The sequence below is a fragment of the Arachis stenosperma genome, chromosome 8 (assembly GCF_014773155.1).
Source record: "Arachis stenosperma cultivar V10309 chromosome 8, arast.V10309.gnm1.PFL2, whole genome shotgun sequence".
In the NCBI taxonomy this organism is placed as follows: Eukaryota; Viridiplantae; Streptophyta; class Magnoliopsida; order Fabales; family Fabaceae; genus Arachis; species Arachis stenosperma.
The window spans coordinates 3,348,273-3,365,980 of record NC_080384.1 but is presented as its reverse complement, the minus strand read 5'-3'; the positions used below and the strand labels follow the sequence as shown (position 1 = coordinate 3,365,980).

At 36.2% G+C, this 17,708-nt stretch overlaps 1 protein-coding gene across 1 annotated transcript; it reads right to left on the bottom strand.

Annotated features, from left to right (window-relative positions):
* Positions 1–16,418: 16,418 nt before the first annotated feature.
* On the bottom strand, positions 16,419–17,147 carry LOC130943555 (histone H3.3). The gene has a single exon (XM_057871476.1). The coding sequence runs from the start codon at positions 17,051–17,053 to the stop codon at positions 16,643–16,645; it is 411 nt and encodes a 136-aa protein (XP_057727459.1). The 5' UTR covers positions 17,054–17,147; the 3' UTR covers positions 16,419–16,642.
* Between the last annotated feature and the right edge of the window lie 561 nt (positions 17,148–17,708).

The window sequence follows — 17,708 nt, the reverse complement described above, 5'->3', positions numbered from 1 at the left end:
ACTCAATTTTTGAGGTGGAAAGAACTTTGCCAAGAAGGCATTGACTAGCTTTTCCCATGAGTCCAGGCTTTCTTACAGCAAAAGGGAATAGCATAAGTCTGTAGACCTCAGGGTCAACCCCATTAGTCTTGACAGTGTCACAGATTTGTAAGAATTCAGCTAAAAACTGATGAGGATCTTCCAATGGAAGTCCATGAAACTTGCAATTCTGTTGCATTGAAACTAATTGAGGCTTAAGCTCAAAGTTGTTTGCTCCAATGGCAGGGATAGAGATGCTTCTCCCATAGAAGTCGGGAGTAGGTGCAGTAAAGTCACCCAGCACCTTCCTTGCATTGTTTGCATTGTTGTTGTTTTCGGCTGCCATGGGTTCTTCTTCTTTGAAAATTTCTGTTAGGTCCTCTATAAAGAATTGTGCCTTAGCTTCTCTTAGCTTTCGCTTCAAGGTCCTTTCAGGTTCAGGGTCAGCTTCAACAAGAATGCCTTTGTCTTTGTTCCTGCTCATATGAAGGAGAAGAGAACAAGAAAATATGGAATCCTCTATGTCACAGTATAGAGATTCCTTGAGGTGTCAGAGGAAAAGAAAAATAGAAGGCAGAAGTAGGAAATTCGAACTTATCAAAGAAGATGGAGTTCAAATTTTGCATTAAGGAATAGTGTTAGTCCATAAATGGAAGGATGTGAGAAGAGAGGAAGAAATTTTCGAAAATTAAGTTAAAAAGATTGAAAACATTTTGAAAAACACTAATTAATTTTCGAAAATAAGAGTGGGAAAGAAACCAAGTTATTTTTGAAAAAGATTTTGAAATTAGAAGTAAAAAAGATTTGATTGAAAGCTATTTTGAAAAAGATGAGGTTAAGAAGATATGATTGATTTTTAAAAATATGCGATTGAGAAAATATGATTTGAAAACAATTTTTAAAAAGGATTTGAAAAAAATTAATGACTTGCCTAACAAGAAAAGATATGATTCAAACATTAAACCTTTCTCAACAGAAAAGGCAACATACTTGAAATGTTCAATCAAATCATTAATTGTTAGCAAGTATCTTTGAAAAAGGAAAGAAATTGATTTTGAAAACATTTGATTGAAAAGATATGATTTGAAAAAGATTTGATTTTGAAAAACTTTGAAAACTTGAAACAAATTGATTTGAAAACAAAATCTTCCCCCTTGTGCCATCCTGGCGTTAAACGCCCAGAATGGTGCACATTCTGGCGTTTAACGCCCAAAACTATACCCTTTTGGGCGTTAAACGCCCAACCAGGTACCCTGGCTGGCGTTTAAACGCCAGTCTGTCCTTCTTCACTGGGCGTTTTGAACGCCCAGCTTTTTCTGTGTAATTCCTCTGCTGCATGTTCTGAATCTTCAATTCTCTGTATTATTGACTTGAAAAGACACAAATTAAAAATATTTTTGGATTTTTTTTTTACAATCAAAATGCAACTAAAATCAAATAACAATGCATGCAAGACACCAAACTTAGCAGTTTGTATACTACTAACACTAATGAGAATGCATATGAGACACATAAAACACTCAAGTCCAGAGAATTCAAAGATCAGAGTAAGAAATAATCAAGAATTACTTGAAGATCCTCAAGACACATGAATGAATGCATGCAATTGACACCAAACTTAAGATGAGACACTAGACTTCAAACGAGAAACATAAAATATTTTTTGTTTTTATGATTTTGTAATTTTTTTGTGCTTTTTTTTTCGAAAATTATATGGAAAAGAAAATAAAGGTATCAAAATTCTTAATGAGAATTCCAGGAATCATGCAATGTTAGTCTAAAGCTTTAGTCTAAAGGAATTAGACATAGCTAGCCAAGCTTCAGCAGGACATTGCATTCAAGAGCTAAATTGATGAAGATCAATCAACTTTGGTGATGATAAGAACATCACCTTGAAACACTAGAATTCATTCTTAAGAACTCTGAAGAAAAATACCTAATCTAAGCAACAAGATGAACCGTCAGTTGTCCATACACAAACAATCCCCGGCAACGGCGCCAAAAACTTGGTGCGCGAAATTGTGATCACTACACAACTTTGCACAACTAACCAGCAAGTGCACTGGGTCGTCCAAGTAATAAACCTTACGCGAGTAAGGGTCGATCCCACGGAGATTGTTGGTATGAAGCAAGCTATGGTCACCTTGTAAATCTTAGTCAGGCAGACTCAAATGGGTATAGTGATATACGAATAAAGCATAAAGATAAAGATAGAGGTACTTATGTAATTCATTGGTAGGAACTTCAGATAAGCGTATGAAGATGCCTTCCCTTCCGTCTCTCTGCTTTCCTACTGTCTTCATCCAATCCTTCTTACTCCTTTCCATGGCAAGCTTATGTAGGGTTTCACCGTTGTCAGTGGCTACCTCCCATCCTCTCAGTGAAAATGTTCCTATGCTCTGTCACAGCATATGGCTAATCAGCTGTCGGTTCTCGGTCAGGCCGGAATAAAATCCATCGATTCTTTTGCGTCTGTCACTAACGCCCCGCCTGCTAGGAGTTTGAAGCACGTCACAGTCATTCAATCATTGAATCCTACTCAGAATACCACAGACAAGGTTAGACCTTCCGGATTCTCTTGAATGCCACCATCAGTTCTTGCCTATACCACGAAGACTCTGATCTCACGGAATGGCTGGCTCGTTTGTCAGGCGAGCACTCGGTTGTCAGGCGATCAACCATGCATCGTGTATCAGGAATCCAAGAGATATTCACTACAGCCTTGATTGCTTGTAGAACAAAAGTGGTTGTCAGTCACCTTGTTCATAGGTGAGAATGATGATGAGTGTCACGGATCATCACATTCATCAAGTTGAAGAACAAGTGATATCTTGGACAAAGAACAAGCGGAATTGAATAGAAGAACAATAGTAATTGCATTAATACTCGAGGTACAGCAGAGCTCCACACCTTAATCTATGGTGTGTAGAAACTCCACCGTTGAAAATACATAAGAACAAGGTCTAGGCATGGCCGAATGGCCAGCCTCCCAATGATCTAAGAACTAGATGTCCAAAGATGATCTAGAGATCGAAAATGATCAAAAGATGATCAAAAGATGAAAATACAATAGTAAGAGGTCCTATTTATAAGAAACTAGTAGCCTAGGGTGTACAGAGATGAGTAAATGACATAAAAATCCACTTCCGGGCCCACTTGGTGTGTGCTTGGGCTGAGCAATGAAGCAATTTCGTGTAGAGACTCTTCTTGGAGTTAAACGCCAGCTTTTATGCCAGTTTGGGCATTTAACTCCCATTTAGGTGCCAGTTCCGGCGTTTAACGCTGGAATTTCTGAGGGCGACTTTGAACGCCGGTTTGGGCCATCAAATCTTGGGCAAAGTATGGACTATCATATATTTCTGGAAAGCCCAGGATGTCTACTTTCCAACGCCGTTGAGAGCGCGCCAATTGGGCTTCTGTAGCTCCAGAAAATCCACTTCGAGTGCAGGGAGGTCAGAATCCAACAGCATCTGCAGTCCTTTTCAGTCTCTGGATCAGATTTTTGCTCAGGTCCCTCAATTTCAGCCAGAAAATACCTGAAATTACAGAAAAACACACAAACTCATAGTAAAGTCCAGAAAAGTGAATTTTAACTAAAAACTAATAAAAATATACTAAGAACTTAACTAAAACTACTAAAAACATACTAAAAACAATGCCAAAAAGGGTACAAATTATCCGCTCATCAATGATGAGTGTCACGGATCATCACATTCATCAAGTTGAAGAACAAGTGATATCTTAGAACAAGAACAAGCGGAATTGAATAGAAGAACAATAGTAATTGCATTAATACTCGAGGTACAGCAGAGCTCCACACCTTAATCTATGGTGTGTAGAAACTCCACCGTTGAAAATACATAAGAACAAGGTCTAGGCATGGCCGTGAGGCCAGCCTCCCAATGATCTAAGATAGCATAAGAACAAAGATAGCTACCCCGATATCTAAATACAATAGTAAAAGGTCCTACTTATAGAGAACTAGTAGCCTAAGGTTTACAGAGATGAGTAAATAACATAAAAATCCACTTCCGGGCCCACTTGGTGTGTGCTTGGGCTGAGCAATGAAGCATTTTCGTGTAGAGACTCTTCTTGGAGTTAAACGCCAGCTTTTGTGTCAGTTTGGGCGTTTAACTCCCATTTTGGTGCCAGTTCCGGCGTTTAACGCTGGAAATTCTGAAGGTGACTTTGAACGCCAGTTTGGGCCATCAAATCTTGGGCAAAGTATGAACTATCATATATTTCTGGAAAGCCCAGAATGTCTACTTTCCAACGCCATTGAGAGCGCGCCAATTGGGCTTCTGTAGCTCCAGAAAATCCACTTCGAGTGCAGGGAGGTCAGAATCCAACAGCATCTGCAGTCCTTTTCAGTCTCTGAATCAGATTTTTGCTCAGGTCCCTCAATTTCAGCCAGAAAATACCTGAAATCACAGAAAAACACACAAACTCATAGTAAAGTCCAGAAAAGTGAATTTTAACTAAAAACTAATAAAAATATACTAAAAACTAAACCAAATATACTAAAAACATACTAAAAACAATGCCAAAAACGTACAAATTATCCGCTCATCACCTCCCCACACTTAAACCAAGCATGTCCTCATGCTTAAGCCAAGAGAAAGCAAAGTACATCAACATTTATTCAATGTAACCTATCTATATGCATCCTATCTACATGAATGCAACTAGATGCAAAATGATTCTACCTACTTGGTTAAAAATAAATCAATCCTCCAAGAGCGTGTATAAATGGGTAGGGCTAAGGTCATATGACGATTCATGAATCTTACCAATTTTAGTATAAAAAATGAAGTTCAAGTAGACTTGCAAGAAGGGTGCTCATGTAAGCCGGGAATCAAGGAGTCGAGCATCGAACCCTCACCGAAAGTGTTTGCACTCTAGTCGCTCAAGTGTGTAGGGTCAATTCTCTCTATTCTCCCCTAATCATGCTTTCTAAGATTTGTTGTTCTTCTAACAATTAACATATATTTCATGCATGCATACAAGTATCATGAGGTCTTTTCTTTAGGTTGTAATGGGGCTAGGGTCAAGGTAGGGGTGCATATTTGGTCAAGTGAGCTTAAAATTTGAATCTTTGATAAGCTTAAACTTCCCACCTAACCTATGACAACCTATACAATTGAGTTCTAACCTAACTACCCATTTCTCACTTTATCACATACTCATGTATCCCTTTTCATTTCACAACACTTATGCATTGATCTTTATTGGACTTTACTTTGGGGCATTTTGTCCCCTTTTTATTGTTTTTCTTTTTCTTTCTTTTTCTTTCTTTTGTTTTTCTATATTTTTTTCTTTTCCATATTATTTTTTTTATTTTTCTTTTCTTTTCTCATTTTTTTTATAAGAGCATCAATGCATAAGATTTTACATTCGATCAATACATGAGTATGTATCCAATTCCCAATATTTACACTAATAATACAAAACACAAACACCCTTTTATCCCAATGTCCCAAGGTTCCCACACTTGAATGATACTCAGACACACTAGCCTAAGCCAATCAAAGATCCAAATAAGGACTTTTATTGTTTTCCGCTTTAAGGCTTGTAATGTGCTAAATTAAGAACAAAGTGGGTTAATCGTAGGCTCAAATTTGGCTAACAAAGGAAGATAAAAGGTAAGGCCATTTGGGTAAGTGAGCTAATGAAATGATGGCCTCAATCATATAAATGCATGAATACACAAAATAATGGACATAAAGAATCAAACAAATCAAAGATTACAATCATAGGAAGAGAATAATGCACACAAGAAGGAAAAATAAGTGGTTATAAGATGTAACCACACCATTAGGCTCGAATCTCGCAAGCTTGTGTTCTTAGCTCAAAAACCATGTTCCAAAATAAATTTATTCAAGCAAGTTCAACAAAATTTTTTTTTTCCAAATTGGTAGGTTGCCCTAAAACGGTTTCTTGGGAAAGAAATCATCACCCTAACCAAGTAGTCCTAATAAGAAGAAGGTAGTAAAATATGTATAAATTCTAACTAACATGCAACCTATCATGCAATGCAATAGCTAATCTAACAAAAAAAATAAAAATTTTGGTGTTGAAAAGGAAATTTTTACCCATGGAGATCGGTCAGACGACCTTCCCACACTTGAAAATTGCACCGTCCTCGGTGCATGCAAAGAAGAGCAAGATGGACGGGTTGCTACAATTGATGAGCTTCTTCACAAGGTTGCGCGGAGGACTTGTTTGTTGCCCCATTTAAAAGCTTTTCCTTTCTCCCTCCTTGGTGGCCAACCTAAAAGGATAGAAAGGAAAGGAATATTAATGCCAAGTAGGAGTATGATTCTCTACTACATGGTAGCTACAACATGTAGAGGAGGAAACAATAAGAGAAATTGGCATATCAATGATACTTGATGCAAGAGTAAGGTCAAAGCATGAAGAGCATGATGAGCATCAAGTTCGAGCAAGAGAGAGTGGGCCATGAAAGACAATATAAGGTCATTTCAATGCACAAAGAACACAAGTGCATAAAAGATTGAGCATTGATTTGAAGAGAAACATCACCCAACAATATGAAACAAGTCAAGAGGCACCAAAGTAATGCAAGAAATCCTCAACAATTGAGTAGGAAGATGCAACACCATTATTAAAATGACTTAAAAAAACGAAAACATGCTACAAAAACTAAATGAAAATGGGAAGAGTAGAAGTATGCGAATGTGATAAGCAAAAGAAAATGGAAGGAGAGAAAAAAAACTCTTTTTTTTTTACCGACGCGTACGCGTCATGCGTGCTTACGCGTCGATGTGCATATTGGCCTATGGACGCGTACGCGCCAGATGCGCCCACGCGTGCGTCGAGTTAGGCGAGAGGCATAATGTTGGCCCAAGTCTGGCACAACTCTCGGGTAAAAGTACCAGGAGTGTGGATTGTGCAATCGACGCGCGCATGCACAGTGTGCGTGCGCGTGCATTGCAAATTCAAGATCATGTGCGCGTACGCGCCAGGTGCGCGCACGCGTGCATAGACTTGTGCCTCGGCCCAATGTTCGCACAGTGCAGGCCTAACTCTCAGGTTTTATGGCTGGAGGTAAAATTTTGCATCCACGCGTACGCGTACAGTGCGCGTGCGCATGGATGGTCGAAAATGCTGGATTGCACGTACGCGCCATGTAAGCGTACGCGTGGGTGGTGCTCTGTTTTTCAAAAATTTTCTAAGTTCTTGCACCAATCCAAACCTTTCAATCCTCCAAACAGCTACCAAAACACCCTAAAACCTTATTTATCATATTATACTTCTAACTAAACTCAATAAAACAATAAAAACAAGAAATTAAACTAATTATACCAATATTTTCAAAGATAAAAATGAAAATGAGAATCTACCTACAATGGTAACTCAATTCACTTATTAACAAAACTAAAAGAGTATGGAAAGAGTTTACCATGGTGGGGTATCTCCCACCTAGCACTTTTATTTATTGTCTTTAAGTTGGACTTATGGGGAGCTTCTTATCAAGGTAGCTTGTGCTTGTACTCATCTTGGAACTTCCACCAATGCTTGAATCTCCAATAAGCTCCATTCTTCAATTTCAATATCTTCAAGCTTTGATGGACTTCTCCACAAACCATGAGCTCCCAAATTTGATTTTCATTGTGCGATCCGGGATCCCACACTTTGTTTTGACACCCGTCCTTAGATTGATCGTCATTATTCCATCCGGGTGGTATGGCCTTGGAATTCTCAAAGAAGCTTCCAAACAACTTCCTAGACCCATGCCATTTGGTTCCACACCAACCATTGCTCTTGAATTTTGAGCTTACAACCGTCATGAGCTTAGAATGATGTTTCCAATCACTACACAATTCTTTCCTACTTTTAACTCCACAAAGAGCTTTAAGTTGACCATCATTTTCAATTAAACCATATTCAAGTGAGAAAGTAAAGCTTAGGGATAAGAGTTTTACCCACTTGAATGTTGTGTTGGATGGTGACTTGGGGAGGGAAGCTTCCCCACACTTAGACAATGCAAGGTCTACTTCTTTAGGCTCTTTTTTAGTTGTTTCCACCTCTTCACAAGCTTCTTCAATTTCAACCTTTTCTCCTTTTTCACTTGGCTTGGTGTTGTCTTCAAGAACTTCATCTTGCCCAATGGGAGGTGTTTCAATTTTGGATATGAATTCATTGATGAATAGATCCATCTCTTGATCGACCTCTTCATATTCTTCAATTTCAATATACACCATGCCAACTTTTTTCTCTTGGTAGCTCTCTTTCGATTCACTCTCTTTCTCATTGCTTACCAAAGGTATGGGAGGTTGTGCACACTCTTTTGTAACTTCAACTTTATGTCCAATGGGAGAGGATTCCATTGTAGAGAGAAATTCATCCATGATTGAATCCATCTCTTGATAAGCCTCTTCCAAGTCTCCAACTATGACATGCCTTGGAGGTTGCGCACCCTCCTCAACATCGATATCAAGCTTCTTGGAAGAGTTTTCCATGATGCTACATTCCCATGGACTTTCAACATCTCCCAAATCTTCAACTACTTCTTCCTTTTCTTCAATGATCATAGGCTCCTCCAAATGTTCTAACACAAAATTTGACTCCTCCTTCTCCACCAAATTTTCCAATTTTTCCTTCATGCTTTGTTCTTCTTTTGACTTTTCACATGTGGTCACGGAAGTACCTTGAGTATTCAAGCATTGGTGGGCTAAAGTATGCACCACCTTGGTCAAATTGGTCATAAACTCAAGTGTATCCCGCTTCATGGCTTCTTGTCCTTGGAGTAACAAAGTGAGAGGATCGTCTATTGGGGTTTGGGGTGAGTAAGAAGGTTCATTATTTTGGAGAGAGGGTTCATAATAGGAAGGTGCTTCTTCTTGGTGAAATTGTGGAGGTGGTGTGCATTGAGGTGGTTCTTGGGAGTAATATTGATAGGGTTGTAGTGGTTCTAAGGGTTCTTGCTCATAATGGTCATAAGAGTATGGTATGGGGGTTTGGTCATATGATGGATATGGATCATAGGGTGGTGTTTGGTAATGAAAGGCTTGTGAGAATGGTTGAGGTTCATGTTGAGGGTGAGATTCATAGGCATATGATGGTGGTTGTTGAGTGTCACAAAAAGAGTCATCATAGCCGTTAAATTGGCATGCATTAGGATGGAAATTATACCTATAAGTATCCGGAGGTTGTTGCCAATAGGAGTGATCAATTCCTTGAGGCTCCTCCCATCTTTGTTGGTTCCATCCATAATGAGTGTCATCATTGAGGTGCACATTTCCTACAACACAATTAGAACCAAACTCAAAGCCAAAGTGAGAATTCATAGTGAGAGAACAAAACAAAACTAACAAAGATTAAGAAACAAACAAAAGATAAATCTATTCACAATATTCACATATGTACAATAACCAATAACATAACACCATTGCAAATCCCCAGCAACGGCGCCATTTTGATGAACGGATTTTTGACGGTTTAGAATTTCACAAATGAAATCTCGTTGAAGTATAGTCTCTAAACCTACAATAATCCTTTCATGCAAAAATTTGTTTGTCACCAGTACAAACCCCTAAAATCTATAAACCGAAGTATTTAAACCTCGGGTTGTTCTCCCTAGGATTTACAATAAAGTGTCTTGTTATTGGTTAGAAATGTGTTTTGGGGTTTTGGATAAGAAGCATGAAAAGTAAATGGCAATGAAAATAAACTAACAACTATAAAAGGCTCTTGGCAAGGTATGAAAATTAGAAGTCCTATCCTAGTTATCCTTCTCAATTGTGATGAGAATTGTTCATTGCTACCACTTAGTTAACCCTTACTAAATAAAGGAAAGTCAAGTGGATGAATTGACTTGAGCCACAAGTCCTAGCCAACTTCCAAGGAAAGACTAGCTTTAGTGCACTCCAAACCAATTAACAATCTCTCCAATTACCAATCAATAAAGGAATTAGATAACTCAAGTGTCACTAATTACTCTACCTAGGCCAAGAGGAACAAAATCTATACTATATCTAGAAGAGGCATTTCAACAAACACATAAAAGGCAATAAAAGTAAACAACATAAATTGCAAGAATTAAAGAGAGATCTAACTACAAAGGCAAGAGATCAACAATAGAAAAGCAAAGAAGAACAATTGTTATGAATTACCTCTTATTGAATTGAAAGAAAATGGGAGAAACAAAAGTAGATCTACAACAAAACACAAGAACAACATAAAGAAAATTACAACAAAAGAATGGAAGAAGAATGAATGTAACAACAAGGAATTGAGAAGATAGAAGTAGAAGAAGATGAATTAAAATCTAGATCTAAGAACTAAACCTAATCCTAATCCTAATCCTAGAGAGAAGTGAGAGCTTCACTCTCTAGAAACTACTTCTAAAACTAAACTATGACTAATGGTCAAAAGTATGAAAAGTATGTAAAAGCATGTTGATTCCCTTTCAATCCTTGGCTTAAATAGCATCAGAAATGAGTTGGATTGGGCCCACAAGGCTTCTAAAATCGCTGGCCGCGTGTTGCATTAAGTGGGTCATGTGCCACCATCGGCGCGTCCGCGTACCGTGCGCCTACGCCCCCTATGCGCGATGCAACTATGGCAAATCTTATATTGTTTCGAAGTCCCGGATGTTAGCTTTCTAACCCAACTGGAACCGCATCATTTGGACCTCTGTAGCTCAAGTTATGGTCATTTAAGTGCGAAGAGGTCGGCTTGACAGCTTTCCGGTTCTTTCATTTCTTCATGAGTTCTCCAACTTTTCATGCTTTCTTTCTTCATTTCCTTGATCCAATCTTTGTCTCCTAAACCTTAAATCACTTAACAAACATATCAAGGCATCTAATGGAATCAAGGTGAATTAAATTTATTTATTTTAAGACCTAAAAAGCATGTTTTCACTCTTAAGCACAATTAAAGGAGAATATACAAAACCATGCTAATTCATTGGGTAAATGTGGGTAAAAAGTGATATAATCCCCTAAAATCAATACAAGGTAAACCCTACAAATGGGGTTTATCATGGAGCAACAAGCAATATGAAGAGAATTTTGTTAGAGAAAGGCTAGACAGATGCTTGGCTTCAACACAATGGAGACTAGCGTATCCAAAAGCAATGCTTATGTACTTCGAGAACACTGGTTCCGACCATTGTCCTCTTCTGTTGCAATCAAACAGTGATGAAAGGAGGTCAAAGAAAAGGTTTCGGTCCCAAGAAAGGTGGTGTGATAGTGAGGAGGTCTCAAACATTGTCAAAGAGGTATGGCAAACTCAATTCACTCGCTCTTTTATGTATAAATTGTTTTGTAAGCTAAAAAAGTGTCGTCATATGCTTGTGGAGTGGAAAAGAAATATCAGTAGCAACTCGACGACACTCATTACTGAGCTCAAAAACAAGTTACAATAGAAAAAGGAGAAAGAAGATGGCTCGGACAGATCACATATTCTGAATTTAGAGGTTGACCTAACTGATGCGTATGAGAAAGAAGAGCGGTATTGGAAGGAGAAGTCAAGGGTTCAATGGCTGAAATAGGGGGACAAAAATACTAAATTCTTTCATGTGAAATTTTAGAATAGTACCAAAAAAAACATGATCCAAAGGCTGTAGGATGACACAGACAGTTATAAAACTGATTCTAAGGGAGAAGCACATATTGCTCAGCAATATTTTACATAACTCTTTTCTACCTCTAACCCAAGACCAGCTATGGAAACTATAGAGGACATCGAGACTCAGGTCTATGATGTGATTAATAGAAGACTAGTGAGACAAGTCACTGAAGATGAGGTAAAAACAGCAACCTTCTCATTAAATCCTTTTTCGGTTCTAGGTGATGATGGATTCACAGGTAAATTTTTTCAACATTACTGGGGGTGATTAAAAAGGATGTTACGTATGTAGTTATGAGTTTCTTCTCAAAGAAAAAGATGTTGCGAAGTTTTAATCACACGCATATTTGTTTGATACCAAGGTTCAAAATGCGAAAAATATGGCTCAAATAAGATCCATTAGTTTGAGCAGCGTTCTCTATAAAACTATCTCAAAGATATTGGTACATAGGATTCAAAGAGTCTTGAGTAAGGTGATTAGTGAGAACCATAGTGCATTCATGAAAGGAAGGCTGATTAGTGATAATATACTAATAGCTCACAACCTTATGCATTTTTTGAATAATAAAAGTTGTGGTGACCACAAGATGGCAGTGAAGCTTGACATGAGCATAGCCTATGACAGAGTGGAACGGAATTTTGTATGGAAGGTCATGGAAAATATGGGATTCTACGAAAAATTGATAGATTCGATGAAAGAGTGTGTTACAGCTGTATTCGACTCTTTTGCTATAGAAGGACAAACTCATGCTTCTTTTAAACCATGTAGCGATTACGCCAAGGCGACCCCCTCTCCCTCTGCCTATTTTTTATTTGCGCAGAAGGTTTATCCTATCTGCTCCACAAAGGAGAACAGAGGCGAAAAATCGAAGGATTGAGGATCAACAATAGGTGCCCTATAGTCAGTCATCTACTTTCCGCAGACAATTCGATACTTTTTTGGTAAATCTAATGAGGAGGTATGTCATAGTCTATAGCAGATCTTAAGCACTTACGGATAAATTTTCAGAAATCCTCCACCTTTTTTAGCAAGAACATTCCCTTCTCCAGTGAGAGATGAATTAGCTCATATCCTACAAATTCCACATGTAGAAAACCATAACAGATATTTAGGATTACTACCAGTAATTAACAGATCAAAGAGGAGTACTTTTAACTATATAAAAGACAAAGTGGATAACATGCTTTAGAATTGGAAAAGATCACTATTCGTAGTCCGTAAAAGAGAGGTTCTCATCAAAGTCGTTGCCACAGTTGTTCCTCTCTACACATTGAGTTGTTTCAAGCTACCGGACTCGCTAATTAAGGATATTCAGAGCAAAATAATGAACTTCTGGTGGAGTCAAAATGGTACAAAATAAAAATAGTGGTGGGCCAAATGGGATATAATTTGCAAAGATAAGAAGCACAAAGAATTAGGATCTCAAATTATTCAATCTAGCTATGCTAGCCAAGCAAAGTTGGAGGATTGTAATAAAATAGGACTCACTAGTTAGTAAAATCTACAAAGGCTGTTACTTCAGATTTTTTTTTAAGCAGACAATAGCTCAAACTCATCTTGGACTTTGAGGAGCTTACTAGAGAGTAGGAAGGTCAGTAAAAAAATTTGAGAACCCTTGGATCAGAAATTATAGACCTATTTCAGTCTACCAACAACAAAATACAAACCCAAACTTAATGGGGTGAATCAGTTAATCACACAGAACAAAACATAAAATACACAACTAATCCAGTCAAACTTCAATTCAGACATAGCAAATAGCATCATGCAAAGAGAAATTAAAGAAAGTGAAGACATGATTACTTAGACAAAAGAAAAATCTGGACACTACTCTATAGCTTTCGGGTCCCAAATAACTTTTTCCTTCTTCCATCCTCCAATTGATCAGATACCTTAAACTTGCAACCAAAACACTATTTGGAACACTTTTATCTGGAAGCTACTCCACAACGGAATCCCAATCGGATAGCACTTGCGTTATCCTCCAAACGTCGAGACCTTCACCTGCAAGCTACTCGACAACGGGATCCAGGTCCAACAGCTCATCCATAGTAGATTTGAAAACGTAGAAGACGTGTGCTCTAAGTGTGGAGAAGCGGCTCTCACCTTGATGCAACAGCAACGGCAAACAACTACCAGGAATCGTCACGATGGTGGTCAGAACGTGGAAAGAATGCAAAACTATAACAGCAAAGGAGAAATGACCTGGCCCTGGCAGTAGTGATTCCTTGATCAATCTGGCAAGGCAGAGACACCAAAATCTTTGAAAAAAGAAACATTTTTCCTCAACAAATGTTCACTCAAGTGATAGAACTCTACTCTGATTTTTAGATACATAAACCATGTTAGCTTTCTTACCTTTCTTTTTATTCAGGCATGCAATTTCAATTATTTCACTTTCTTAAAGTAGTTTACTTTAGTTTGCTATAAGGGTAAATTTGGGATTTTACTTCTTATATTTTATTGTTTAAATATAGACCGATCCAAAACAGTGTAGTCATTTGTCTAATAAAATGAATAATGACTAACTTTTTATAGGAAAAAACATCATTTTGAAAAAAATAGCTTAAATGCTCAACAAAAATAAAAAAAAAAAAAATTCAACGACATCCTTGAACCAACGGAGTATGAGATCAGATGATCACAAACCTAATTCCCTTTTAGCCCTAGCCCTTATTTTGATATTACCTAATGTAAAAGATCTAATCCCTATGGTTCCCACCACGTATATTTTTTTAGTTAATGGCCTCATTAAAAACATCTAATAGTATAGAATTGAATTAAATTTCAGTATTTTAAATGAATTAGTAAAATTATATAATTGAATTTTGAATAAAATTTTATAACAAATAATTTTATTCTTTATCGATATAACATCATATTTAAATAATAAATATATTATTTGTTAAATTATATGAAATAATTAAAAAAATTATATTTTTAATTAATATTTTTTAACTAAAATTTGTTCACCTCTTTTAAAAAAATAAAATTAGATAAATCTAAAAATATTAAATTTTAAATATTATTAATTAAAAATAAATAATTCTTCATAGTTAATTCCAACAATAAACCAACAACATAACATAAATATAAATTATCAAAAACTAACTTGTTAAGTAATCTAATGACATAACAAATTAGTTATTAACAGTAAGTTATAGCAACTAATTTTTTGCCTTTTTATTTTTTGCTAATATCATAATTAACAGAACTTTACTTAAGGTTTGTTTGGGGAGCATGATCTTGATAAAAAAAAATCCGTTTTTAATAAAAAAAAATTATTTTTTTTAATATATTTAGAAGTTTCTAATAATAAAAAGAGTTAAATACGATTTTGGTTCCTAACGTAGAGATCGAAAATTTATTTTGTCTTTAGCTTTTTTTTTGCTATAAAATGATCTCCAAAATTTCAATTTGTTTTAAAATCGTCCTTCAGACGAAAACACCATTCCCCTTCTTCTACCAATAAAACAACAACAATAACGAGAAGCAAAGAACAACAATGAAATCAAAAGAACAACAACAAAAAAACATCAAAAAACCCAGAACTCAAAAAATCATCATCATCAAAACTCAGAAAAACACCCAAAACTCAAAACTCAGAAAAAATAATAAATAATGAAATCAGAAAAATAATAACAATATCAGAAGCAGAACCAGCAGAACCAGAAAAAATCAAAAACTGACAAAGAGCAAAAACGGCAAACAAAGAGGAACAGAAACGGCGAAACAAAGAGGAACAGAAACGTCGAGCCGCAACATCCACCCTCACAGATCTGCTGCCGTCAACACCGGACAAAGAGAAGCAACGACAAGATCTGGCTGTAACCCCTTCGCATAACCCCTTTCCCTTTACTCTACGAGTTTCTTTCTTTTTATTATTTTTTTATTTTTTATTAAAGATAATTTAATAATAAAAATTCTAAGAAGAAAACCTATTTTGTAACCAAAAAAAAAGTGAAAGACAATAAATTTTCAACTTCTACAAACCAAAATGGTACTAAATCTTAATAAAAATCAAAACACTAAAAATATTTTTAATAAAAAAACACATCTAAGAAACTATCATTTATATTTATTTTTTAAAAAAATTAAAAACATTTTACATATAATAAATAAACAAAAAAATACTTATTTAAATTCTATAAGACTTATTTAAACATCATTTTTGAAAAAAAAATGTTTATTTTTATTGTTGTAAACATTTAAAGAAAAATTATTAGTTAACATAAAAAATGTTAATTTCTTATGTTTTCACGTTTTAATATTCAGAAAAAATATTTTATCTATAAATAATATTTAAATAAAATAAAATAAAAATATTTTTTGTTTATTTTTTTTTTAAAAATCGTTCAAAAAATTACATACTATAACTTCCCAAAAAAAAAACATTTTCTATTTTTTTACTATTAAAAATTTACCACAAACGCAATAAAAATAAAAAATAACTTCTTTCATTAAAAAGAGTTCAACAAGCCCTTAAACTTTGTTTGAAATTCTTTCAAATTCCATCAATTCCAAGCCCAGCAGGCTGTTAATTTGATTATCAACGAATACAGACGATGATTTCGCAGCCAGTTGCAGAATGTTCAACAGACTTAGAAAATCAAAAAATAAACAAAACATAGCACACAATTGCGAAAAGGGATATTTACAAGCGTCGCAAAAACAAAAGTTCTCCTATTACAAGGTTTGTACCACCTAAAAGTAAGAAGCTCAAAGGGTTAAAAAAAACAACCACCAAATTACTTAAGACAACTCAGCACGATCAATCAATAGCTAATTATATGAACACTTCCAATTCAACAAACAAGGGAACTTAATTCACAAAACCATAGATCGAAATCAAGTAACCGAGTCTTGAACAAACATTAGAAAACATTCATGTTATATGTCCTATAATAATAATAATAAAATCCTAAACATCACCCCCAAAAGAAATTTGAGCAAACAATTAGAGACATCCGAATTTATATGTCTACCATAAATCCTAACGTCAACACCATGTTGAATTACACAGTAAAACTAAGCACGTTCTCCACGAATGCGCCTAGCGAGCTGAATGTCCTTGGGCATAATGGTGACCCGCTTCGCGTGGATAGCACACAAGTTTGTGTCTTCGAACAATCCAACCAAGTAAGCCTCTGCAGCTTCCTGAAGTGCAAGGACTGCGTGGCTCTGAAATCTCAAATCAGTCTTAAAGTCCTGAGCAATTTCACGAACAAGACGCTGGAAGGGTAACTTACGGATCAGAAGCTCGGTACTCTTTTGGTATTTTCGGATCTCACGGAGAGCAACAGTTCCAGGGCGATAACGATGGGGCTTCTTCACTCCACCAGTTGTGGGAGCGGACTTTCTCGCGGCCTTGGTAGCGAGCTGCTTCCTTGGGGCCTTGCCACCGGTAGACTTACGAGCGGTCTGCTTCGTACGAGCCATGGATTCCAATCAAAGACAAAGGAGAGAAGATACGAAGAGTTTGCAGAGAACGCAAAGAGATTGGAGTCGGAACGACAGAAAGGTTTCGGTCTAGGGTTTTTATAGCATAGCAGAACGGGGTTAGGTCCGTTACGAAAATATGTGGAGTTTTTTTAAAATAAAATTAAAAAAGAACACTGATCCGTGTGCTTGCTATTCACTGGTTAATTCTTAATTTGCAGAAGTAAGGACTGCCAGCGTGGACGAGTTGTGTTTCTTTTGTGAGAGCGTTTAAGCACGAGTCGGCTCAAATGACTCGTTCTTCTTTTTGGTTTTTCCCATTTTGGAACTAATATCGACTCGCTTTTTTTTAATTTGCAATCTATTTTAGTTTTTTTGTTTAAAACAAAAAAAAAGAAACGAGGTTGGATTTCTTAAGTATATGAGAATCTTTGGGATTTTTTTTTCCGTTTTGGTAAGAAGAATCTTTGGAATTTACTCATATGTGAATGACAAGTTGACAACTGTTTCTTCGTGAACCCATGCTTACTTTTTCTTGTTGAACCCATATTCCTAGAATACTAGTGTATGTACTTGTACCATACACTTAAAATATTTAATATTTTATATATATTTAAAATATTTTTAAAAAATGTATTTTTTAATATATTAAATT

Excerpts from the sequence above, each read along its gene's own strand:
- LOC130943555 (XM_057871476.1), bottom strand. The coding sequence starts at position 17,053 with ATGGCTCGTACGAAGCAGACCGCTCGTAAGTCTACCGGTGGCAAGGCC.